This window comes from Hylobates moloch, unplaced genomic scaffold (assembly GCF_009828535.3).
Source record: "Hylobates moloch isolate HMO894 unplaced genomic scaffold, HMol_V3 SCAFFOLD_1, whole genome shotgun sequence".
NCBI lineage: Eukaryota > Metazoa > Chordata > Mammalia > Primates > Hylobatidae > Hylobates > Hylobates moloch.
Genome location: NW_026652276.1, coordinates 63,794,622 through 63,822,269, shown reverse-complemented (window position 1 = coordinate 63,822,269; position 27,648 = coordinate 63,794,622). Strand labels below are relative to the sequence as shown.

General features: G+C 41.2%; 1 protein-coding gene across 1 annotated transcript in view; it reads right to left on the bottom strand.

Moving 5' to 3' along the window:
* The window catches only part of TTN (titin), a 288,926-nt gene that overhangs the window by 32,613 nt on the left and 228,665 nt on the right, over positions 1-27,648 (bottom strand). The window contains exons 270-287 of the mRNA XM_058440679.1: positions 26,406-26,681; positions 26,003-26,302; positions 25,607-25,909; positions 24,931-25,230; positions 24,264-24,551; positions 23,606-23,902; positions 23,215-23,517; positions 22,808-23,113; positions 21,656-21,943; positions 21,273-21,563; positions 20,895-21,182; positions 20,140-20,727; positions 19,951-20,055; positions 19,331-19,528; positions 18,947-19,243; positions 18,267-18,854; positions 17,873-18,175; positions 656-17,761 (exon numbers count right to left, since the gene is read on the bottom strand). Of these exons, the coding sequence (XP_058296662.1) occupies positions 656-17,761; positions 17,873-18,175; positions 18,267-18,854; positions 18,947-19,243; positions 19,331-19,528; positions 19,951-20,055; positions 20,140-20,727; positions 20,895-21,182; positions 21,273-21,563; positions 21,656-21,943; positions 22,808-23,113; positions 23,215-23,517; positions 23,606-23,902; positions 24,264-24,551; positions 24,931-25,230; positions 25,607-25,909; positions 26,003-26,302; positions 26,406-26,681 (22,425 nt within the window). The remainder of the gene's footprint in view (positions 1-655; positions 17,762-17,872; positions 18,176-18,266; positions 18,855-18,946; positions 19,244-19,330; positions 19,529-19,950; positions 20,056-20,139; positions 20,728-20,894; positions 21,183-21,272; positions 21,564-21,655; positions 21,944-22,807; positions 23,114-23,214; positions 23,518-23,605; positions 23,903-24,263; positions 24,552-24,930; positions 25,231-25,606; positions 25,910-26,002; positions 26,303-26,405; positions 26,682-27,648) is intronic.

Genomic DNA, 27,648 nt, shown 5'->3' with positions numbered 1-27,648 from the left:
GAAAGTGAATAATTATTACAACATTTTTAAATGTGCATTCTTCATGTATTGTCAAAAGAAAACTTTTAAATGAAGGCCATATTTTTACTTTGATTTTAGTCTTCGTTTTTACGTAACCCATTTTGCTTCTGAGCCAACTAAGGCTCCCACAAGCTATGTCATTATATGCTATAGCATTCAAATCCAAATTAAGGGTAAAATGACCAGATTAAATGATAAAATTTACTCCAAATTCACCATGGGGATAAAAAAGAGGAACGAGATGAACAATCTTTTAAAAAACTTTATATACAATTTCTGTAAACACACACACATGCACATACACACATACGATATATATGTCATACACACATACTATATATATATAATCTGTGTATATATAAACATTTATACCTACATATAAATACAGTTAGATTCAATAATACTTAAATTCAACATATATTATCCAAGTTTAGCTATGTAAATTTCTTTTTTTTTAATCAATGAAAGACTCTTCACTAGAGATTCCATTTTGTGCCATAGTATGAATAGTTTGGGGTGTGAAGGGTGTGAACCCAAAAGCATTTAAGATGAAATAATGACTAATTCGAATGATTCACACTATTCTAACAAAATTAACGTGGATATGTAGAATTTCCTTATTCTTAAAACATACCTGTTATTTTTACTCCTTCCTTTGTTTCAGCTGGTATACCAACACCAAACTCATTTTCTCCAGAGATTCTGAAGTAGTAGATAGCTCCTTCTTGTAAACTGGTAACTTTGTAGGAGAGGCGGTTACAGTTGTTGGTCACAGAGACCCATGCTTTCTTGCTGGCCTCACGTTTTTCTATGTGGTAATTCTTCACTGGTGCTCCACCATCGTTTTCAGGAACATCCCAGGATAACACTGCAGACTCTTTGGTTACATCTTGCACAGTAATGTTGGTTGGAGGACCCGGGGTATCTAAAACTTTGACAACTAAGGTCAGTGAAGCAGCACTCAAAACATTCTGAATTGTTAATGTGTACTTTCCAGAGTCATTTCTGTTGGCATTTTCAATGGTCAGTGATGTACGAGAGTCTGTGGTATCAATATAAGCTCTAGTACGGAGGTCAGTGTCTGGCTTACTCCACAAGACATTGGGTACTGGTCTTCCTCGGAAAGGCACAGTCATGGTAAATGAGGCACCAGCCTTGACAATCAAGGTCTTCCTCATTTCACTGTCAATATCAAATAAAGGTTCTTCTTCTCTTTCCTTTGCTATCTGAGGGTCAGAGCTATCACTGGGGTCACTAGCACCAACCTTATTGACAGATTTTACTCTGAAAACATATTCAGCTCCTGTTGTTAGTCCGCTTATTGTATATTCTGTCCCCCGTAAGCTCTGAATGGAAGTTTTCCAGTCAGTGTCATCAGATTTTTTGTATTCTACGGTATATCCAGTTATGGGGGCCCCACCATCAAACAGCGGCTTAACCCAGGCAATAGTTATAGTTGTCTTGCCTGAGTCCACAATTTTGGGTTTGGATGGAGGAGATGGTAGGAACACTGGATCTTCTGCCCTAATTAAGGGAGAGGTTTCACTTGGAAGACTTAGGCCAGCAGCATTTTCTGCATAAACACGATATTCATATTCACATCCTTCCCGAAGTCCTGTTGATTTCACTCTCAGATCATAAACTGGTTTTTTGTTTACACGCACCCATCTTAGGCTATTTTTCTCTCGCCTTTCAATTATATATCCAGATATTTCACTACCTCCATCACTCTCGGGTCTTGACCAGCAAAGTGTCATAGAGTCTTTGGTCACAGAAGTAATTTCCAAAGACGTGGGTGGACTTGGAACTGTAAATGGATCTAGTGCCTTTACAGCTACACTTTCTAGGGGCTCACCAACACCATATTTATTAACACCAGTTACTCTAAATATATATTCATTGCCTTTGAGTAATTTGGTTACTTTACAGGATGTCGTCCGTAACTCTCCTTCACATATTGTCCATGCAAGGTGGCTTGTTTCACGTTTTTCTACGATGTAATAGTCGATATCTGCACCACCATCTTCTTGGGGACGTCCCCAGGAAAGAGAGCATTTCTCAGCAGTGAGGCCGTTTATTTCGAGTGGTCCTGCTGGTGGACCAGGCTTATCAAGTACCTTGCAATTAACGGCCACAGACCGAGTGCCGGCAACATTCTTCAGTGTTAGTACATATTGCCCAGTGTCTCGTCTTATACAGTCTTTAACTGTTAACAAAGTATGATTGTCTGTTGAGATGATTTCTGTTCTTGCTCTTTCTTCAATTTCTATACCATCCTTGGCCCAGGAAATGACTGGCAGAGGTCGCCCTGCAATGTCTGCATTTATCTTAAGGACCTCTCCAGCTTTGACAACAATAACGTCTCGGAACTTGACATCCATCATAACTCTTGGAGCCTCAACATCATCTTTAACTATAATAGGCCCAGTGGATTCAGATGGCTCACTAACTGAGTCAGCAGCATTCCTTGCAAAAACCCGGAATTCATAACGCTGATCTTCAGTAAGTTCAGTTACTTCAAAGTATGTTTCTTGTATATTAGTATAATTGCACTTCAGCCACCGGCCATCTGGTAGTTCTCTGCGTTCAACAATGTATCCTGTGATCTTAGCTCCACCATCATAATGTGGTTTAGACCATTTAAGTGACACTGATTTTCTTGTGATATTTGTGACTTCAGGTTGTCCAGGAGGGTCACAAGGATCTCTTGCAGGGACTGGTTCACAGGATTTACTGCATTTACCAATTCCAGCAATATTTTCAGCATACACACGATACTCATACATCAGTCCTTCATCAAGGCCGGAGACTTTCATTTGAGTATCAGCAATGAGGATTTTATTTGCTTTTGACCAAAGAATGCTGCTTCTTTCTTTATACTCAAGATGATAGCCAATTACTCGACTTCCTCCATCGTTAACTGGCACTTGCCAGGTTACAAGCATGGTAGATTTTGTGGCATGCACAACTTTAGGGGTACCAGGAGGACCTGGGGGACTGAATGGATACGCTGCAACAACAGCTGAAGATTCACTGTAGGAGCTCTTTCCATAGCGGTTTTCTGCACAAACACGGAACAGATACTCACTTCCTGTTGTCAGGCGAACTATTTTAATGGATGTTCTTGCAACTGCTTGTGAAACTACGTGCCACGTTGTAGAGGTGGTTTCTTTCTTTTCAACGATGTAATTGCTAATTTGGCAGCCACCATCATATTCTGGAGGATTCCAAGAAATGGTTATGCTGTCACAACTAACCTCATCAATACGTATAGGACCTGGAGGTCCTGGTTTGTCAAGGACAATTACAGTAATAGGAACTGTTACGGATCCAGCACTGTTTGAAACACATAATTCATAAGTTCCAACATCTTCCCTCGAAGCTTCCTTAATAGATAGTGATGTTACAGTCTTTGAAGAAGAAACATTGACTCTAGTTGTCTCTTTAAGAGTCTGACCATCTTTTTTCCAGTTCACAGTAGCTTGAGGTCTTCCTTTGAATGGCACATCAATCTTAAGTTGTTCTCTAGCCTTTACATTGAAAGTATGGAAAGGAAGCTCAACTGAAGGCTTTATTTCAATATCCCTTGCAATTACTGGCACTCCAAGTTGTCTTGGATCACTTCTTCCCTTTTCATTAACTGCAGCTACCCTGAAGACATACTCTTCTCCTGCAGTTAAGCCAGATATAGTTGCTTCTAGAGTCTTAACTTGTGTGCAGGTGCTCCACTTTTCACTCCCTTTAGTCTGCATTTCAACCACATAACCAGTAATTTTGCTGCCGCCATCACTTTCTGGTTTCTCCCACTTAATTGTAGCTGTATTACGGGTCACATCAACAAGAGTTACTCTTCCAGGTGGGAGGGGTGGTTCAGACACTTTAACGGGTTCTGTTGTTTCAGCTGGCAAACCAATCCCATATTCATTGGAAGCCAAGACTCGGAAGTAGTAAGAACATCCTTCTTGTAGATTTTCAATTCTGAAAGTAGTTTTAGTGCAATTATTTGTAACAGTAGCATAGGCTTTTCTTGTAGTTTCTCGTTTTTCGACAATGTAGTTTGTAATCTTAGCTCCACCATCAATAAGTGGCGGTTCCCAGGACAACGTCACTGAGTCTTTCTTCACTTCTCTTACAGTCAAATTCACAGGGGCACTTGGTGAGTCAAGAACTCTGACGTTAACAAAAGCTGTTTTGGAGCCACTATTATTTTCTAATGTCAGATTATACCGACCACTGTCAAATCTGGTAACATTATCAATCACCAACATTGTAAATGAGCTGGTCACCTCAATCTGAGCCCTGTCAGTGAGAATGCCTTCTGCCTTTTCCCATTTAACTTCGGGTTCTGGTCGACCTTTGATAGTGACAAATAAGCGTAAAGTAGCACTTGCACGCAGAACGACCACCTTTCTGAGATCAGCATCGAGTTCTATTTCTGGTGGCTCTATCCTCTCCTGAGCAACCACTGAACCAGGTAGAGTTGCAGGTTCACCTACACCTTCAGAATTGATGGCACAAATACGGAAGTTATATTCAGTATTTTCTTTAAGCTTGGTCACTGTGAACTGCTTTCCTTGTAATCCTGTTGGTGGAGTGCAGGTTGTCCATTCATCTGCAGCAGCTTCTTTGACCTCTACAACATAGCCTTTAACAGGTGCACCACCATCATAAATTGGCTTACTCCATGCCAGGGAGACAGAAGATCTGGAAGTGTCCGTCACTTTTGGATTGCTTGGTGGACCTGGTGGATACAAGGCATCACATGCACGGTAGAAAACAGATGGCTCACTAGGTTCTCCCACACCAGCTGCATTTTCAGCAGCAACTCTGAATTCATAGGAATGGCCTTCGGTAAGACCAGTTACCCTGAGCCGGAGATCTGTTAATGTTTTCTTGTTGCACTTGGTCCATCTAACGCCTTCCTTATCTCGTTTTTCAAGAATGTAGCCCTCAATTTCAGCACCTCCATCATCTACTGGGCGTGCCCATGTTACTACCATAGAATCTTTGGTGATTGCTGAGACTTCAGGTGTTGAGGGAGGACCTGGTGGCTTATAAGGATTACAGGCTGTAACAGGCCCAGATTCCAAGGGCTCTCCAATTCCGTATTTATTCACAGCCATGACACGGAAAACGTACTCATTACCAGGAAGAAGTTTAGTAACTTTGTAGTTAAGGGCCTGTACCTCAGTTGAAACCTGGGTCCAAGAGAGTCGGCTTGTCTCCCTCTTTTCAATGATGTAATGTGAAATATTAGCACCACCATCTTGCAAAGGTGGGTTCCATGCCAGGTAACATTTTTCCGCAGTAACTCCAGTAACTTTCAGAGGCCCTTCAGGAGGCCCTGGCCTGTCAAGTATCTTTACAGTGATGGGTATAGACTTTGTACCACCAACATTGCTGAGTTTCAGAATATATTGTCCTCCATCAGTCCGTATACAGTCTTTGACAACAAGAGTTGTTTTCTGAATAGTAGATTTAATTTCCATTCTAGCAGCTGTTTCTTCAAGTTCTTTTCCATCTTTTGACCAAACAACATCAGGTATAGGTTTGCCACGGATGTCGGCTTCAAGAACAAAAGTCTCTCCTGCATGAACAACGATGACATCTTTATATTTTGGATCCAGAGAGGCATTTGGTGCATCAATTTCATCTCTTGCAGTAATGGCACCACTACTTTCAGATGGTTCACTAAAGTTTCCAGCTGCATTTCTTGCAATTACTCTAAATTCATATCTTTGGTCTTCTACAAGTCCACTCACTGTAAATTCAGTTTCTAATACATTGGTAAAGCTGGCTTTCATCCAGCGGCCATCAGGTAGATCTTTCTTTTCTACAATATAACCTGTTATTTTGCTACCACCATCATAGGCAGGTTTCTTCCATTTCAGTGTGACATTGTTTCTTGTAATAACAATGGCTTCAGGGCGACCAGGTGGGTCACATGGATCACGAGCAACAAAGCATTCCGACACTTTGCTAGGCTTGCCAATGCCAACAATATTTTCAGCAGAAACTTTGAACTCATACTCAAGGCCCTCATCAAGCCCAGTTGTTTTGAATTTGGTGTCCTGAATGGGGGTCTTATTTAACTTGACCCATAAAATACTGTTCTTTTCTTTCTGTTCAAGGTGGTAGCCAATAATTTTGGTGCCTCCATCATTAACTGGCTCATGCCATTGCACAAGCATCTGATCTTTTGAGATTGATGTCACAAAAGGAGTTCCAGGTGGTCCAGGTTCTTTAAATGGATATTGTACAATAACTGGCTTAGAATCCAGTGGGGGACTTTTTCCATACCTGTTTTCAGCAAAAATTCTAAACTGGTACTCCGTGCCTGTTTTCAGTTTGGTTATTTTAATTGTTGTTCTTGCAACTGTTGCTGATACCATGTGCCAAGTGGTGGTGGTTGTATCTCGCTTCTCTACAATGTAGTTGCTTATTTGGCAGCCACCAGTATAGGCTGGAGGTTCCCAAGATATGACTACAAAGTCTGCACTAACTTCATCAAACCGAACTGGGCCAACTGGAGGTCCAGGCTTTTCTAAAACAATAACACTGAGATTTTCTGTTGCTGTGCCTGCACTGTTTGTTGCTGTTATGGTGTATTTTCCAAAGTCATCTTTGTTACCTTCTTTAATGTGCAAAACAGTTGAGGTAGCTGTTTCTTCAACGTTTACTCTTGTTGTCTGTTTAAGAGGCTCACCATCTTTGACCCAAGAAATGTTAGGTCTTGGTCGGCCTATAACTGGAATTTCTATTTTAAGATCTTCTCCAGCTTGGATACTATATGTGTTAAATGGTAACTTTAAACTAGGCTGTATAGTCAAGTCCTTGGCTATGACAGGAACACCCAGCACTCTTGGATCACTTTTTCCTTTCTCATTATAAGCCTTGATACGGAACTGATATTCTTGTCCAGAACTCAAACCAGTAACAACTACATTACAGACTTTGGATTCAGCCACAATGCTCCATTTTTCAGTTCCTTTGGGCTGCATTTCAACAACATACCCCAGGACTCTGCTACCTCCATCATGTTCAGGTTTCTCCCACATAAGTGATGCACTGGTCTGGGACACATCAGTGAGTGTAACCTTTCCTGGTGGGGAAGGAGGTTCAGCAGCTTTCACGGCATCAACAGTTTCCACTGGAACACCAACTCCAAATTCATTTTCAGCCATGACTCTGAAGTAATAAATGGCTCCTTCTGTAAGATTTTCCACTTTAAAACTTGTTTTGCTGCATTTACTACTCACATTAGCATACGCTTTTCTGGTTGACTCACGTTTGTCAATCACAAAGTTCTTGACCTTTGCCCCTCCATCAATAATGGGTGGCTCCCATACCAGGAAAACAGAATCTTTTCTCACTTCTTTGACTGCCAAATTCTGTGGTGGTCCTGGAGTGTCAAGAACTTTCACTGTTACAAAAGCAGACTTTGATCCACTGCTGTTTTCCAACTTAAGAATGTATTTTCCAGCATCATTTCTGTCACAGTTATCTATTGATAGTTGGGTATAGTTTACTCCCTTTTCAATTTGGACCTTATCTGTGAATTCGCCTTCCTCACGAGACCAAGTGATCTCAGGTGTTGGACGACCTTTGAATGGAATGTGAATTCTGGCAGATCCACCAGCTCTTACAACAATTCCTTTTCTTAATTCGGAGTCAAGGTCAAGTTCAGGTGCTTCAAGTTTATCTTCTGGTTTCACAGTACCAGGAACTGATGTAGGCTCACCTAAACCAACTTTGTTGAGGGCACAGACTCGTATTTTATACTCTTGGTGTTCAGTGAGTTTTGAAATTTCAAATCGAGTGACCCTCAGGCCAGTCTGTGGAGTAACTATTTGCCATTCTTCTTCATCTGCTTTACAGATTTCTACTACATATCCCAGGATCTCACTGCCACCATCATAGATGGGTTTACCCCAGGCAAGTGTGATTGAATTTTTAGTGGTGTCTACAATGTGTGCATTGGTAGGTGGGCCAGGTTTGAACACAGGATCACAGGCTTTATAATAAACTGTAGCTGGACTTGGTTCCCCAACTCCAGCAGCATTTTCTGCAGAGACCCTGAATTCATACTCATGATCTTCTGTTAATCCTGTCACTCTTAGACGCAAATCTGTAATGCGGCGTTTATTACATTTTATCCATCGAATGCCACTTCTGTCTCTTTTCTCTACAATGTAACCAATAATCTCACTTCCACCATCACTATCTGGACGGTTCCAACAGACAGTCATGGAGTCTTTGGCAATATTTGTGACTTCCAAGCTTTTTGGTGGTCCAGGAAGCACAAATGGATTTTTCATTAGTACTGGTGCAGATTCCAAAGGCTCTCCAACACCATATTTGTTGACAGCCATTATACGGAAAATATATTCATTACCTTCTAAGAGTTTGGTAACTTTCAGAGAATTGGTCACAACTTCTGAAGCAACAACAGTCCAGGCAAGTCGACTGGTTTCTCGCTTTTCAACAACATAGTGAGAAATGTCACTGCCACCATCTTGAAGTGGTGGAGACCATGTTAAAGAGCATTTTTCAGAAGTGATTCCGGTAACCTGGACTGGCCCTTCTGGAGGTCCTGGTCTATCTAATACTTTTACATTTACTGGGAATGACTTAGAACCTGCAACATTGGAAGCTCTTAAAATATACTGCCCACCGTCAATTCTAATTGCATCTTTTACAATAAGTAAAGCCTTGAAATCTGTGTTCTTTATTTCACATCTAGCAGATTCTTCAATTTCCTTATCTCCTCTTAACCACTCAATGGTAGGTAGGGGCTTTCCGTGGACATCAGCCTCAAGTCTGAATGTTTCTCCAGCATTTACCACAATTGTGTCTCTGAATTTTGGATCCATTGAAATTCTTGGGAGTTCAACCTCATCCTTGGCAGTTATTGGTCCAGTACTGTCAGAGGGTTTACTTATTGCACCAGCTGCATTCTTTGCAATGACTCTGAATTCGTATCTTTGATCTTCAGTAAGACCTGACACAGTAAATTGAGTTTCAATGACATTTGTAAAGCTGGCTTTCATCCAACGACCATCAGGCAAATCACGTTTCTCTACAATGTAGCCTGTAATCATACTTCCACCATCATATACAGGTTTGGTCCACTGTAAAGTGATTTCATTTCTTTTAACCATTATTGGTTCTGGGGTTCCTGGTGGGTCACAGGGATCTCTGGCTACATAGCATTCAGAATTCTTGCTTGCTTTGCCTACACCAACAATATTTTCAGCATACACTCTGAATTCATATTCAATGCCTTCTTCAAGATTCTGTGCTTTGAATTGGGTGTCATGAATAATAGTTTTGTTGACCTTTGTCCACAAAATACTGTTTCTTTCTTTTCTCTCCAGGTGGTAACCTATGACTGGGCTTCCACCGTTGTTGACTGGTTCATGCCACTGTATGACCATGGAGTCTTTGGAAATGGCTGTGGCAAATGGTGTACCTGGAGGGCCTGGTTCTTTGTAGGGATATTGAGCTACAATTGGATCAGACTCTAAGGCAAAGCTTTGTCCATATCTGTTTTCGGCAAATATTCTAAATTGGTATTCTGTACCAGTTTTCAGTTTGGTCACTTTGAGTGTAGTTCTAGCAACAGTAGCAGAAACAACATCCCATACTGTGGTGGTTGTATCTCTTTTCTGAACAATGTAGTTGGTGATTTGGCAGCCCCCTGTATATAATGGAGGGTTCCAAGATAATGTAATACTTTCAGCACTGACGTCATCAAATTTAACAGGTCCTTTTGGAGGATCAGGTTTATCTAGAGTTACAATTTCGATGGATGCTGTCTTCTGACCAACAACATTGGCAACTGTGATTCCATATTGTCCACCATCATCCTTATGAGTTTCTTTAATACTGAGTGTGGTGAGATCCAGTGAATCGGTAACATTGATTCTTGTGGTCTGTTTCAATGGGAGACCATCTTTAGTCCAGGTAATGGTTGGCTTAGGACGTCCAGAAATTGGCACTTCTATTTTCAAATCTTGGCCAACCTGTACACTGTAACTACTGAATGCAGGTTTTACATCTGGCTCAATTACCAGATCTTTGGCAACTATTGGAACTGCAAGGGACCGAGGATCGCTTCTCCCCTTTTCATTTACAGCAACAACTCTAAAAAGATATTCTTCCCCTTGAGTTAGGTTGGTAATTACTGCCTCAAGAGACTTTACTCGAGCACACTCTGACCATTTCTCACTGTGTTTAGCTTGCATTTCCACAATATACTGAATGATTTTACTGCCACCATCATGTTCAGGTTTTGTCCAACTCAAAGAGACACTGTTTCTGGTGACATCATCCACAGTTATTTTTCCAGGAGGTTGTGGGACTTCTGCAACCTTAATTGGATCAGCAGTCTGGGCAGGAAGGCCAATACCATACTCATTCTCAGCTGTGACTCTAAAGTAATAACTGCAACCTTCTTGGAGCTGATCGATTTTCCAAGAATTCTTATGGCAATTAGTTACAACAGCAGCATATGATTTTCTTGTGGCTTCACGTTTCTCAACAATGTAATTTTTTATTTTGGATCCCCCATCCAACAAAGGAGGTTCCCATGTAATTGATACTGAGTCTTTGGTGATTTCTATGACTTTCAGGTTAACAGGTGGGCTTGGCGTGTCCAGAACTCTCACAGTAACAAAGGCAGACTTTGTTCCACTGCTGTTTTCTAATGTAAGCGTATATTTTCCACTATCATATCGGTTGACATTGTCAAGAACAAGAGAGGTGAAACTGCTAGTGACATCGATTACAGCTGCATCTCGGATTTCACCATCCATCTTTCCCCATTTAACTTCTGGTGTAGGACGACCTTTTATAGGAACAAATAACCTTAAGGAGCCACCTGCCCTTATATTTATGATTTTCCTTAGTTCTAGGTCAAGATCAATGTCTGGTGCTTCCAATTTTTCTTCAACTATAATAGGTCCAGGGACATCAGCATGTTCTCCAACTCCAGCTTTATTAATAGCACAGATACGGAAGTTGTATTCATGCTTTTCCAACAGCTTCTCTACTTCTATGTTTGTTTTATTAATTCCTGTTGGTGGAGTGCACATTGTCCATTCACCAACACTCACATCACATTTTTCAACAATGTATCCTTGGATTTCACAGCCACCATCATATATTGGTTTGCTCCAAGAAAGGAATACTGAAGATCTGGTAATATCTATGACTTTGGGGTTGTTTGGGGGTCCTGGTTTATAAATAGGATCACAAGCCTTTTGGTAAGCAGAAGGAGGGCTTGGTTCACTGAGTCCAGCAGCATTCTCAGCAGAAACTCTGAACTCGTAATTGTGATTTTCTATGAGTCCAGTTACTCTCAGGCGCAACTCTCCAATCAGACGCTTATGGCATCTTGTCCATCTAATGCCTTCTTTATCCCGTTTCTCAAGAACATATCCAAGAATTTCACTACCACCATCAGATGCTGGTCTTTCCCATACAACAATCATTGAGTCCTTGGTCACTGTTGTGACTTCTGGAGCTTTTGGTGCATCTGGTACTACAAATGGATTTTTGGCAATTACTGGCTCAGATTCAAGAGGTTCACCAACTCCATATTTGTTTACCGCCATTATACGGAAAGTATATTCATTGCCTTCAAGAAGCTTAGTAACCTTGCAGCTGAGAGTCTGCACATTGGCATCAACTACAGTCCAAACTAAGCGGCTGGTTTCTCTCTTTTCCACAATATAATTTATGATATCACTCCCACCATCCTGAAGTGGGGGTTTCCAAGCTAGTGTGCATTTTTCTGCTGTAACTCCTGAGATAACAACAGGTCCTTCAGGTGGCCCTGGTCTATCAAGAACCTTGACATTCACAGTAACTGATCTCTCTCCTGCAACATTTTTGGCCTTCAGTATGTAATTTCCACTGTCGACACGTACTGCATCTTTTACACTGAGACTGGTGGCAAAGTCGGTGCTCTTTATTTCTAATCGAGCTGTATTTGAAAGCTCCTGATCACCTTTTATCCACTGAATGGTTGGTATTGGCTTGCCATAAATATCTGCATCAACCTTGAATGACTCACCAGCATGAACCACGATTGTGTCTTTGTATTTTGGATCCATACTTATTCGTGGTGGATCTACCTCATCTCTAGCTGTTATTGCTCCTGTGCTTTCTGAAGGCTCACTAAACACTCCTGCGGCATTTCGGGCTATAATCCGGAACTCATATCTGTGATCTTCAACTAGGCCAGTTACTTCAAAATGAGTGTCAATAATATTTGTAAAACTGGCTTTCATCCAACGGCCCTCAGGCAATTCTTTCTTCTCAACAATATAACCAGTGATCTTGCTTCCACCATCATAGGTGGGTTTCTTCCACTGAAGAGTCACAGAATTCCTTGTGACAATGATTGCCTCTGGCCGTCCTGGTGGATCACATGGGTCACGAGCCACATAACATTCTGATACTTTACTTGGCTTGCCAATGCCCACGATGTTCTCTGCACAGACTCTAAATTCATATTCAACACCTTCTTCAAGGCCAGTTGTCTTAAACTTGGTTTGAGGAATAGGTGTTTTATTCAACTTAACCCAGAGGATGCTATTTCTTTCCTTGCGTTCTAGATGATAGCCAATGACTCTGCTTCCTCCATCACTGACTGGCTCATTCCATTGTACTTCCATGCTGTCCCTGGAGGACAGTGTGACAAGTGGAGTGCCAGGAGGACCAGGAACTTTGAATGGATATTGGGCTACAATAGGCTCTGAATTGAGGTAGGTACTCTTTCCATATCTGTTTTCAGCTGCAATTCTAAACTGATATTCACATCCAGTCTTCAGTCTGCAAGCCTTTATTGTTGTCCTTGCAACTGTAGCTGATACAATTTGCCAGGTGGTTGTGGAAGTGTCCCGTTTCTCAACAATGTAATTATTGATAGAACTTCCACCATCATACTTGGGTGGGCCCCAGGAAAGAGTAATACTATCAGCTGTCACTTCATCCATTTTAACTGGTCCAGTTGGAGGCCCTGGTTTGTCAAGAACGATAACATTAAGGGTTTCAGTAGCTTCACCAGCTGAGTTAGTCAGTTTAACCACATAATGGCCAACATCTTCTCGGCAGGCGTCCTTTATTGTCAGTAGTGAATTATTTTCTGTGCTCTCTGCATTTACTCTAGTTGTCTGCTTCAGTGGTACATCATCTTTATGCCAGGTTACAGCTGGGGTAGGGCGGCCAATGAATGGAACATCAACTTTTAGTTCTTCACCTGCCAGTACAGTGAAAGTATTGAACAGGAGTTTGAAGGCTGGTGGAATGACAAGATCTTTGGCGATCACTGGCACACTCAGTTGTCTAGGATCACTGATGCCCTTTTCATTCTGAGCTGAAACACGGAAAGAGTATTCTTCACCCTGAATTAATCCGGTGATAGTGGCTTCAGTGACCTTGACTGTGGCACACGTGGCCCATTTATCACTGCCTTTGCTCTGCATCTCCACAATGTAACCTAGAATTCGGCTGCCTCCATCATGCTCTGGTTTCTCCCAAGAGAGTGACACACTATTTCTTGTGACATCCATCAAAGTTATTTTTCCTGGAGGAAGAGGTCGTTCTGATGCTTTCACAGATTCCGCGGTTTCAGCAGGCAGCCCAATGCCATATTCATTTTCTGCGAGAACCCTGAAATAGTAGCTACAGCCTTCTTGAAGCTGATCTACCTTCCAGGAAGTCTTGTGGCAGTTTGTTGCAACAGTTGAATATGCTTTTCTTGTTGATTCCCGCTTTTCAACAATATAGTTCTTGATTTTTGAACCTCCATCAAGGAGAGGTGGGTCCCATGTGAGTGTGACAGATGTCTTAGTGACCTCTTTTACCTTCAGATCCTGTGGAGGGCCTGGTGTATCGAGAACTCTAACATTGACAAATGCAGACTTGCTGCCTGAACTATTTTCTACAGTTAGTATGTATTTGCCACTGTCAAATCTGTTTACATTTCCAACAATAAGCAGGGTGTAAGAGCTTGTGGATTCGATGCTAGCTTTATCTAAAGATTCTCCGTGTTCCCGGGCCCACTTCACCTCAGGTGCAGGCCTTCCTTTGATTGGAACAAAAAGTCTCAGGGTGCAGCAGGCCCTTATAGTAACAACTTTGCGCAGGTCAGCATCCAGTTCAATTTCTGGAGGCAGCATTCTGTCTTCAGCCTTCGGAGTTCCAGGAACAAGGGCAGGTTCCCCAAGTCCTTCGGAATTCATGGCATAGATGCGGATCTTATATTCCTGATTTTCTGTGAGGCCAGTGATAGTATACGAAGTTGCCTTGAGTCCTGCTGGTGGAGTGACAATCTGCCATTCGTCTTCCTCTGCCAGGGCAATCTCAACCATATACCCAGTGATTTCTGAACCACCATCATAGATAGGTTTATTCCAAGCGATTGAAATGGATGATCTGCTTGTATCTAGAACACGTGGGTTACCTGGTGGTCCAGGTTTAAACACAGTGTCACAAGCCTTGTAAAATGGACTGGTAGGACTTGGTGCACTAATTCCAGCAGCATTTTCAGCCATAATCCTGAACTCATATTCATGTCCTTCTGTCAGTCCAGACACTTTATATCTTAAATCAGTAAGAGTTTTTTTGTTGCATTTAATCCAGCGTTGGCCAGCTTTATCACGCCGTTCCACAATATAATTGATGATTTCACTTCCACCATCAGAATCAGGATGTCCCCAGCAGACAACCATCGAATCTTTAGTAATAGTTGTCACTTCAGGGTTTTTGGGTGGATCAGGGGGTCCATAAGGATTCACTGCAAGCACAGGCTCTGATTCCAGTGGCTCTCCCACTCCATATTTATTTACAGCCATGACACGGAATATGTATTCATTGCCTTTCAAGAGTTTAGTGACCTTTAGCTTTGTTACTTGGACTTCTGAGGCTACATTTGTCCACGCCAATCTGCTGGTTTCACGTTTCTGTACTATGTAATGATCAATTTTGGCACCTCCATCATCCAGTGGAGGCAACCATGATAGTACACACTTTTCTGATGTCACTTCAGTTACAGCCAAAGGTCCTTCAGGTGGGCCTGGTCTGTCAAGAACTTTGACATTGAAAATGTGTTTAGCAAAGCCACCAGGATTAGTTGCTGTAAGGGTATAGGCACCACTATCCCTTCTTGTTGAATCTTTGTTTACCAGATTAGTAGAGAAATCTGCAATTTTTATTTCTAACTTTGCTGTGCCTTCCAGCTCTTTTCCATCTTTGGTCCATTCCATTGTTGGAGGTGGGCGGCCTGAAACATCAGCTTCCAGTCTGAATGCTTCACCTGCTTTTAATATAACCGTGTCCTTAAATTTAACATCCACCTTTATCTTTGGTGCTTCAACATCATCCCTGCAAGTGATAGCATCAGATGGCTCAGAAGGTGGACTGATGGCACCTGCAGCATTTTTGGCGATCACACGGAATTCATATGCAGCATCTTCTGTTAGGCCACTGACTGTAAATTCATTCTCCAAAATGTTGCTGAAGTTGGCCTTCAGCCACCGTCCATTAGGAAGGTCTCTCTTTTCAACGATATAACTGGTAATTTTAAAGCCCCCAGTATATTCAGGCTTAGCCCATTTAAGTGTCACCGTGTGTCTTGTAATATTTAGAGGTACTGGTTTTCCAGGTGGGTCAATGGGATCCAGAGCCAACATAGGCTCCGATGGCTTGCTTGGCTTGCTTTTGCCTGCCATGTTTTCTGCAATCACCCGGAATTCATAAGCAATACCATCTGTAAGTCCACTCGATTTGAAAATGTTGCCTGGTACTAAAGCTTTGCTCACAGTCTGCCAGAGAATACCATTTCGTTCTTTTCTTTCAACATGATATCCTAAAATGGGGCTTCCACCATCAGAAAGTGGCTCATGCCAGCTAATTGTCATTGAATCCTTGGTAACTGCAGTTACCTGAGGGGTACCAGGAGGTCCAGGAACCTTAAATGGATAGTTGGCAACTATACATGCTGATGTGATGCCTGGTCCAACTCCATATCTATTCTGAGCTTTTACACGGAACTGATACTCTAATCCAGTAGTAAGGCGGGTGGCTTTATAGGTAGTACGTATAACGGTGGTTGCTAACTCAACCCAGGTAGTACTGTCAGTCTGTCGCATTTCCACTACATAGTTGCTTATTGGTACACCACCATCGTCCTCAGGGGGGTCCCAAGAGAAGGTTACAAAATCAGATGAAACTTCATCAAATTTGATTGGTCCAGTAGGTGGCCCTGGGATATCATGGACTTGAATGGTGATGACATCACCAACCTCTCCTACAATGTTCCTTGCTGTTAATGGATAGGGCCCACTATCACTTCTGACACACTCATTGATATTTAAAATGGTTGAAGTCGCTGTGGTTTCAAAATTAACTCTCTGTGTCTGTTTAAGAAATTGGTCTCCTTTTTTCCATGTCACTGTGGGCTTCGGTCGACCGAGCACTGGAATTTCAACTTTGATGTTGTCACCAGCTTTGGCAATGACCAGTTTCTGATAGATGCCACGGAGATCCAGCTCTGGAAGCATTGTCTGCTCCTTGACAATGACGGGTCTGCTTTCTCTAGGGGCACTTCTCCCCGCGCTGTTCACTGCCATCACTTGGAAGGTGTATTCCTCTCCCTCAGTTAGATTCCTCACAACACATTCTAACCCTTTCACGGTCGTGATGTGGGTCCACTGGTCAGAGCCTTTTCTTTGGGCTTCGATCACATAGCCAGTGATCTTGCTGCCACCATCGTGTTTGGGCTTAGGCCATGCTAGGCTGACGGTGCTCTTAGTTATGTCCATGATGTTAAGGCTGTCTGGTGGAGATGGTGCTTCAGAGGCTTTTACAGGCTCTGTAGTTTCTGTTGGCTCACCAATTCCATATTCATTCTCTGCCATCACTCTGAAGAAATATTCACACCCTTCAGACAAGCCGGTAACTTTATATGTGCATTTATGGCACTTAGTGGTGGCTGTGGAATAAGATTTCCGTGTTGCTTCACGTTTCTCTACAATGTAGTTAGTTATACGTGAGCCTCCATCTATCAGAGGGAGGTCCCAGTGCAGGGTGACACTGTCCTTTGTGATGTCTGTAGGCTGCAGGTTGAGGACTGGGCCTGGCGTGTCCAAGACTCTGACGTTCACAAAGCCACTTTTCTTCCCAGCCGGGTTTTCAATGGTCATGACAAATTTACCGGTGTCGTATCTGTTACATTCTGGGATAATCAGAAGAGTAAATGATTCCGTATTTTCAATGTTGGCTCGGTTTTTCAGGTTGATGTTATCTTTGGTCCATGTCACTTCAGGAGCAGGACGACCTTTAATTGGCACAAATATTCTAATACTGAGTCCTGCTCTAACAACAAGTGTTCTTCGAAGCTCGGCATCTAGTTCAAAATCAGGAGCCATTTCCCGTTCTACGATTTCAACATCTGGAATCACCGCTGGCTCCCCAACACCTGCATCGTTGATGGCACTGATTCTAAAGTTGTATTTTTCTTTAGTCTGAAGATCAGGAACAACGAACTGAGTGATTCTGAGGGCGGTTCCTGTGGTATCTTTTATCCAGGCCTCGTCTCCTACTTTTTGATGCTCCACGATATAGCCAGTGATTTCAAGTCCACCATCATAATGAGGCTTGCCCCATGCCAAAGAAGCAGATTTCTTGGTAGTATCAGTGACATGCGGATTTGAAGGTGGTCCTGGAGGATCTGAGAAAGAAACAAAGACACAAAGTATATATTCAGAGTTTGGCTTTTGGATAATTTAGATAAAATATTGGCACTCTGGAATGAACGGTGTTGAAAAAGACAAATACTAACATGCTGCATCTTTCATCAGAACAGAATTTGAAGCCTCACTGGGTGGACCAATTCCTGCTCTGTTTTCTGCACTGACACGGAATTCGTAGGTGCTTCCTTCTTGCAGTCCTGTTACTTTGCATCTGAGATCGGAAACTGGTGTTTTTATTGCTCTCACCCATCGCAGGCTTTTCTTTTCTCTCCTTTCTACATGATATCCTGTAATTTCGCTGCCACCATCATCCACTGGCCTTTTCCAACTGACAGTGGCAGTGTTCTTAGTGACATTTGATACCTCTGGTTTTTCAGGAGGGCCAGGGGGACCTGAAAAGGAAGAAAATTTATTAGAAATCCATGATTTCCTAAACTCTGCTATAAATGTTTCCATGTCAATTCCCTCACATGTTCTACATACCAAATCTGTCTACCATTTTGACAGGTTCAGACTGTACAGGTTCTCCTTTGCCATAGTGGTTTACAGCTGAGACCCGGAAAATGTATTCATTTCCTTGGATAAGTTTGGTTGCCACATGCCTGCAAGACTGAATATCTTCAGAAACCACTGTCCACAAAAGTCGGCTGGTTTCTCTCTTTTCAAGTGTATAGGACTTAATTGGTGAGCCGCCATCTTCCAAGGGAGGTGTCCATGTAAGTGTTGCTTTTTCAGCAGAAACATTACTGATTTCAATAGGACCTGGGGGACCAGGTACATCAAGGACTGTTACCTTCACATGTTCCTCCTTCGTGCCAAAAGGATTGGTAGCAGTGATGGTGTATTCACCGGCATCTTTTCTAGTGGCATACTTGACAGTAAGCATGGAAGATGTTGGGGTTGAAGTTATCTGAGTGATATCTGATGGTCTAATGTCTTTTCCTGCCTTGGACCAACTTGATTTTGGAAGGGGTTTGCCAAGAATGCTAATGGCATTCAAAACAATGGTATCCCCTGCTTTAATTGTTAGCCCATCTTTTATTGTGGGATCAAGGACAATTGTTGGTGCCTCTGCAAAGAAAAAAAATACACTTTAATCAGAAAAGGAAGGAGGCTTAATTTGCTTTTTAAAAAAAAGTACACAAAAAGTAAAATGGACCTACCATATTCATCCTTGCAAATAATGGTGTCTGTACTTTCTGATGGAGCACTGATAGCACCTGCTGTATTCTTTGCTCTAATTCTGAATTCATATTTTCCACCCTCAACAAGGTCAGTTACAGTAAAGGCACATTCTGGGACATTAACATGGTTGGCTTTCATCCAAGACTTCGAAGGTAGCTCTCGCTTCTCCACTATATATCCAGTTAACTTATGACCACCATCATATTTAGGCTCAGTCCAAATGAGAGTCACTGAATTCCTTGTTACGTTAATAACCTCAGGTTTTCCAGGAGGATCTAAAACATAAAAACAAAACCAGTCAAACAATACCAGTTTTCTTCATGTAAAACATGCACCTGGGTTTTCTTCATATAATGACTTACCAATCGGGTCCAGTGCCACGACAGGCTCTGATGGTAGGCTTGGCTTGCCTACACCTGCTAAATTGATTGCCATAACTCGGAATTCATATTCAAGACCTTCAGTTAATCCTGTCACTTTAAAGTCTCTCATCCTGATCGGAGTCTTGTTAGCTCTCTTCCACAAAAGGCTGTTTCTTTCCTTGAACTCGAGGTGATACCCTACAAAAGACCCAGGGATGTATCAAGTATAAATGCAGCTTGATTTTACTATATATATGTGTTGCCCAAATTATTTATACATATCCATATATATTGAACAAGTAATCATTCTTGCTAGTATCTATACTTTTATTACCCAAGCATAGTGCCATTTTTTTTTCCTCTTGGAATATGCATAGTTGTTGTCTTTTTTGGTGAACAATTTTAACTTACAAAAATAGATATTATAATTAAGAAATACTTTATTAACTATTACATTAGATTTTTCAATAAAATTAAACATTAACCATATGCACTGAAAGAAAAACACATTTCTGTATAAGCAGATAATGCTATCGATACGCACATATTCAACTGTTCTCAGGGAAATATTTGTGAGGAATCTTGATGTAAAAGCTGCAGGATAAGAACAAACAAAATACCTGTAATTGGAGAGCCACCAGTTTTCTTGGGGTCAGTCCAAGTTAGAGATACTGAATCGTGTCTGACATCCACAATATTGGGAGGTGGGGGAGCATCAGGCACATCTAGAAAAAAGTAGATAATGCAAGATTTATAATAAGCCTCAAAACCGTGTTTTGCTTTACGTCTTCTGAATTTAAGACACTTACCAAATGGATGTCTCGCAACAATTGGCTCTGATTTCAGGCCTTCCCCTACACCATATTTATTTTCGGCACTGACCCTGAAGGTATATTCCATGCCCTCATGAAGTCTGGTTACTCTAAAGGTGGTTTTCTGGACAGCTGAGGCACACGTCACCCACTTGTTGTTCACAGAATCCCTCTTCTCTAGGATATAGTTGGTGATTTCAGAACCTCCATCATCCTTTGGAGGAGCCCACTTTAAGGTCATGGCTTCTGCTGTGACTTCATCAAATTTGATTGGTCCAGTGGGGATGCCAGGCTTGCCAACGACCTTTATGGAGATAGTTCCTTCCTTGGTGCCAGCAACATTCTTAAGTGTGATTGTGTATTTTCCAGCATCAGATTTTTGGCAATCGTACACTATAAGAGTTGTGTTAACTGCAGATGACTCAACACTGACTCTAGTGTCAGTTGCTAGAGGATCTTCCCCTTTCTTCCAGGAGACTGATGGAGCTGGCTTGCCTTTTATGGGGATCTTAAGCCGGAAGTTGCTGTTTTCTTTAGCCAAGTAGCACAAATCAGGTAGACCCTTTAAGTCAAGATCAGGAGCCACTGTAAAATAGCAGAGATAAATTACTGTTATTTTTAAGGGCAGGCAATTAACTTTTTCACATAGTTCTAGCTTTTAATGGATTTTTAGATAAGCTAGTGAGTAGGACACAAGAGTACACTTTCGATGACAATAAAGGAAAAATGAAGATGTGTGGATAGAGACTTACCAACATCATCCCTTGCCACAACAGTGATTTCGCTTGGGGTTCCTTCTCCATTTTCATTCTCAGCACTCACTCTGAAGGTATATTCCTTCCCTTCAGTCAAATCTTTTGCAGTGTACTGTAGGCTTAAGGATTTCATAACTCGTTGCCACTTATTTTCTTCAGTCAGGAAATCAACTACATATCCAATAATCCGACTTCCACCATCACTATGAGGCTTTTTCCAGCCAATGCCACAAGATGACTTAGTTACAGACCTCACTTTCAGGTCCACAACTGGTCCAGGAGTTTCTAAAGCAAAGGAGAAATGATAAGTGTAAGCCCCATATAACAAAGGAAGGATGTAACTCAAAATGATGGGATGATGGTTCATTTGCTTACGGGAAGCTTTGACAGCATCACGAGTTTCACCAGGATCACCAATGCCATACTCATTTTCAGCAAACACTCGGAAGAAGTAGGATTTTCCCTCCTCCAAATTAGGTACTCTGAAGCTTGTTTTGGAGCACTCAGTTGTCACTGTAGACCAGGATTTCCTCTCTGCATCACGTTTTTGTACCACATAGTTTATGATGGGGCTTCCACCATCAATAATGGGAGGCTCCCAGGTAACATAAGCAGAGTCTTTGGATATTTCCTTAACAGTCACATTGACAGGTGGCCCAGGAGTATCTGGATAAATAGTAGGTAAATAAGAAATGAATGTGTAAAAAATACATAAGCTATTTTAAAATAGATATGATTCTTTTTTGAAATAGACTTACCAAGCACTTTCACAACAATGGTATATTCCTTTTTACCACAGCTGTTCTCCAAGGTTAAGATATATTTTCCTGCATCATATTTGTTCACATTTTCACAGCGCAAGAAAGTGTCAAAGTCAGTTGACTTTATGTCCAGTCCAATCCTGTCTCTTAGATTGACATTTGGTTTAGACCAAGTAATCTTTGGAGGTGGGCGTCCTTTTACTGGTACATATAGTCTCATAGTAACTCCAGCACGTAATATGAGTGTCTTCCTTAAGTCCGCATCAAGTTCTCCCTCAGGTGGAACTGTTTAATTTTGGGTGAAGAGGTTAAATAAAAATTTAATAGTCAAATGTATTTCCAGGGACTGGCCTTATCACTCCTAAAATACATTTATTTTCTAGAGCTGATTTCTTGTTCTTTAAAACTTCCTTAATACAATCCTCAAAAGCATTTTTCTGTTCTGTACTAATTATTGATCTTTCCATTTTCCACTATGCTTTAGGCTTAACCAGGTTTTCCCCCCGGAGGATCTGTACCTCCTCTTTCATGGGCCTTATGTACTCTGAAATGCTACATATATTAAAAGGAAAGCAGACGATTGATTTTTGGCTCCCTTTCATTCTTGTTTTTTCCTTTCTATATTCCATGAAGGTATTCTGCCACATATTCTAGCTCTCTTTATTATTTCATAGTAGGAAGAAAAGTACCTGGAGGGTGACATATAATATCAAGTAATTCAAATAAAGGGGAAATTATCATGGAGAATAAGCAAATAGAAGAAATAAGAAGGGAAATTAAGATGGAGAGCCCACCATTCACATACTTAGGGAGATGGTGGATTGGAAAACAGAAACCCTAAAAATAGTAAATAGCTCACTACTTAGTTAAAAGGCCTCTTTATTCCTAAAATAAAATTATTACATTCCAATAAAATTATGTCAGACATGAAATTCTTATATATATGAAAAGCTTTTCAAAAATCATGTGCATTTGATTTGCCTGTTCCACAATACCATAAAGTACCCACCCAGCTCTCCTAAAAAGTACTCTTGGAGTTACCAACTCTACACCTTGTAAATAAATTAATCTACCTAAGGGAGTTCTATTCTCCCTCTTAGAATATGATTAATAAGAAAAGCCTTATGTATTCCCCCTGGTAATACTTACTTAAGATGTCCTTGGGATAGTGTTTATCTGGCACATCACTGGGGTCACTGTATCCAATCTTATTAACGGCATACACACGGAATTGATATTGTGTGTCTTCCATCAGGCCAGTAACCTCAAAGCGGGTTTTCTGTAGATTCTGTGGTAAGTTGCACCTTACCCAGTTATCAGACTCAGCCCGTTTTACTTCAACGAGATAACCAATGATAGGGCTGCCGCCGTCATAGGCTGGCTTGCCCCAAGATAGACTCACGGAGCTACGAGTTGTATCATATACTTTAGGGAAAGCCGGTGGGCCAGGAGGATCTGAGAATAAATAATGATAGGAAATTTTCATTAAAACCTCCTTCCTGGGTGTTTAATGCTGCTTTTAACACAGGATATGGAACTCGTTGACGAACACTTACACTGAGGGTCCCGAGCATAAGCGGCCTTAGATGCGTCACTGGGTTTGCCTGGTCCAGCTTTATTTATAGCTGTGACACGGAACTCATATTCGGTACCTTCTTGAAGACCTGTTGCTTTTAATGTTCTTTCTATAATAGGTTTTCTGTTGACCTTAGTCCAGTTAACAGCCTGGGTTTCCCGCTTTTCAAGCAAATAGCCAGTGATGGGTGAGCCGCCATCATCTGCTGGTGGCTTCCAGCTGACTGTCATGTGATCTTTGGTTATGTTGCTAATAACAGGAGGATCACAGCGTCCTGGTGGGTCTGCAGAAATTGATTGAAAAGTTAATTTCCCAGGCTAAAAGGTAATATTTAAAAAATAAAATGAAAAACCACTGGGAAATGTTCCTACCGTATGGGTTTTTGGCAATTGCTGGTTCAGTGAAGACTGGATCGCCTACTCCATATTTATTTTCAGCACAAATACGGAACTGATACTCATGGCCCTCTATAAGTTTCTCCACGCTGCAGCTGGTGATAGGCACAGTTGCAGAGACTTGAGCCCAATTGGGCCTGCTTGTTTCACGTTTGTCAACAATATAGTTGGTGATTTCTGAGCCTCCATCTTCAAGAGGTGGTTCCCAAGAAAGCATTGCACGATCTGAATACATTTTATTGATTTTAACAGATGCTGGAGGACCCGGTTTATCTGAAAGAATAAGGAAGAAGAGTGAAGTATTTCACTAAAATATGTGGAATGGGGAATAAGTATAGAGTGGAGGTCTGGAGACCTGGGCTGCAGTCTCTCTGTTGTCAATTTCCTATATGACCTAGGAGGTTAGTTAATTTTTTAGAATCTTAGTTTCTTCATTTGTAAAATTAGGTAACTGAAATGTGTGATTTCTAAAGCTCTTTTTAACTCTAAAACATGGTTCTGTCATAAGAATAATTCTGTGCATAGGAAATATACATTAGAATATGTATGTCTTCTCCCACATTATTTTGTAAATCCTATTTACATCCCATTAACCAAAGTAAAATATGGGATTCCAATGAAGTTTATTAGTTACCTAACACTTTAAGCTTAATGGTGGCTGATTTAGAACCACTTGAATTTTCAGCAGTAATGGTATAGTCTCCTGAGTCCTTCCGGTTCACGCTGAATAGCTCCAAGGTGCACAGATTCCGCTTCATGGCCATCTTTATGCCTTCTGCTGGTTTTAGCAGTGTGCCATCTTTCTTCCAAGAAACCGTTGGCATTGGTTTACCAAAAACAGTAGCATCCAAGCAGACATTAGTTCCAGCTTTCACAGTAAGCAAAGATTTCATAGCCACACTCAGGTCTATCCTGGGAGGGACTGGAAAGAAATAAGATAAAGGACTTAATATACGCAAAGCTATATTATGTAATCCTTATTAATAATAGTGGGAAATTCATATGCTGCCTCTTTCAAGAATGGAATTTTAGTGTTATTTCATTTTGTTTATTTTTAATAGACAAACAGTAACTGCATTATTGAATAACTATTGAAATTATATAGTTGCCACAGTTGTGTATCCTGCATTTTAGTTTAGCATGTTATTATGATTCTCCATAATCATAATGTTTGTGTCTATATACAAAACATCATTTTAATTTTCCTTTTTTCCTTAGGTGTATATTTAGTTTTTTATTAGGAAAAATAACCATCATGAATGCTGTTACATCTTTGCTTATAATACTCAGCAGAATCTTACCATTTTCTGCGAGGATAGTCACTGGATCAGAAGGTTCAGAAGGTGGGCTAATGTTTACCGCGGTCCTGGCAATAGCTCTAAATTGATACTGAGCTTTCTCTTCTAGGCCAGTAGCTGTGTACTCTTCCTGGGGAATCTGGTGAGGTGCAGTATTGCACCGTACCCATTTATCACCAGGAAGTTTGCAAGCTTCTACAAAATAGCCAATAATTTTACTGCCTCCATCATGCTTTGGACGAGCCCAGATCAGAGATACAGTACTCTTGGTGACATCAATAACTTCAGGTTTCCCAGGAGGATCTAAAACAAAAAGAGGTACACTCACCATTTATCTTACCAGCAGAAGTTTAAACTTCCATATTTCACATTATCATCCCTGCTGCTAAGTAACAAGCTCAACAGGATGACAATTACCCCATTTTAATAACCATCCAACTAGTATGCACTTTTGAGTCCTTGCTGTATGCTTTAAAGGAAATTATATGTCCTTTTCTTTTTTTAATATGTCATCTTCATTGTAAGAGATAGAACATATTCTTAAATGGGAGTTGTAATCTTCAGATCTCTACTACTGTCTATGTCTTGGAGTCCAAATCTTAGACTCTGAGATTTAAATGTGCCTCCATAATACTAAAACAACAACAACAACAACAATAAAAAAAAACCCAAAACTTACCAACTGGCATTCTTGCAGTTACATATTCTGTGGGTTTGCTGGGTGGGCTGGATCCAGCTTTGTTTAGGGCATAGATTCTGAATGAATACTCAAGACCTTCTACAAGGCCAGCACAAGGATATTCAGTTGACCGGACAAGAGTATCATTGGCTTTCACCCACAGCAAACTGTTTCTTTCCTTGCGTTCAATCAGATAACCAATAATAGGGCTCCCTCCATCACTGTCTGGTCTGTCCCAAGCAACAAAAATACAGTCCTTGTTGACTTTGGTGACTCGTGCATTCTTTGGTTCACTAGGAACACCTGGAGATGAAGACAAGGAAAATGTCAGTTTCTACATTAAGTAACAAACTAGAAAGAAAACATAACTTTTTTTTCTCCTTCACAAAAACATACCAAATGGGAACTGCGCAACCATCTTTGGAGATGTGAGAGGCTCTGAAATGCCAAATCGGTTTTCAGCACGGACCCGGAAGATGTACTCCTGGCCTGGGATCAGCTTTCCAACCCTGCAGGAAGTTTTTGTGACTGAAGCTAGAGCCGTGACCCAGTCACCTCGGCTTACATCACACTTCTCCACTATATAATTGGTGATGTTACTGCCTCCGTCCTCCAGAGGGATGTGCCATGACAGGGAGCAAGCATCAGCGTCTATATCAGAAATGTCAAATGGAGGCTGAGGGGGGCCGGGGGCATCTGCATGAACCAAGAGGAAAGAAATGTAAGAACAAGGATTTGATGTGTAAAAATGTTTCTGAGCTTCATATTTAGATGGCCGTTTGTCTAATACTTAACTTACCCATGACTACAACTTTGATTTTCTGAGTGTCTGTCCCAGAACTGTTCTCTGCTGTGAGGCTGTAGTAACCACTGTCTTTCCTAGTCACATCTTTTATGATCAGAATTGAAGAGCTGTCTGCTTTATGCACTGCCAGGTGGCTGGATGTGACAACTTCATCTTCTCCTTTTTTCCATTTACAGATGGGATGAGGCTTTCCATACACATGGGCTTCAATTCGGAGTTTTTTCCCAGCTTTGATAGTAATTTGCTCTGGCATAAGGATCTTCGGTGGCACTGAAAGTAAAATGAAAAGATATTAATTTGGGGAAGGTGGTTAAGTTTCTTCTGGTGGAGAACTATACTGGTGCAAATTAATGCTTGTATTACCACCAATTTTTTTTTTTTTTTTATATATACTTTAAGTTCTGGGATACATGTGCAGAATGTTCAGGCTTGTTACATAGGTATACATGTGCCATGGTGATTTGCTGCACCCATCATCAACACATCATCTACATTAGGTATTTCTCCTAATGCTATCTCTCCCCTAGCCCCCCACCCCCCTGACAGGCCCCAGTGTGTGATGCTGCCCTCCCTGTGTCCATGTGTTTTCATTGTTCAGCCCCCACTTATGAGTGAGAACATGTGGTGTTTGATTTTCTGTTTTTGTGTTAGTTTGCTGAGAATGATGGTTTCCAGCTTCATCCATGTCCCTGCAAAGGACATGAACTCATCCTTTTTTATGGCTGCGTAGTATTCTGTGGTGTAAATGTGGTGCCACATTTTCTTTATCCAGTCTATCATTGATGGGCATTTGGGTTGGTTCCAAGTCTTTGCTATTGTGAACAGTGCCACAATAAACATACATGTGCATGTGTCTTTATAGTAGAATGATTTATAATCCTTTGGGTATATACCCAGTAATGAGATTGCTGGGTCAAATGGCATTTCTGGTTCTAGATCCTTGAGGAATCGCCACACTGTCTTCCATAATGGTTGAACTAATTTACACTCCCACCAACAGTGTAAAAGCTTTCCTATTTCTCCACATCCTCTCCAGCACCTGTTGTTTCCTGACTTTTTAATGATCACCATTCTAACTGGTGTGAGATGGTATCTCATTGTGGTTTTGATTTGTATTTCTTTAATGACCAGTGATGATGATGAGCTTTTTTTCATATGTTTGTTGTACAGCCAATATTTTTAAAAACACAGAATAGGGTAGAAAACATAAGAATGCACATGATAATGAATGGGTATT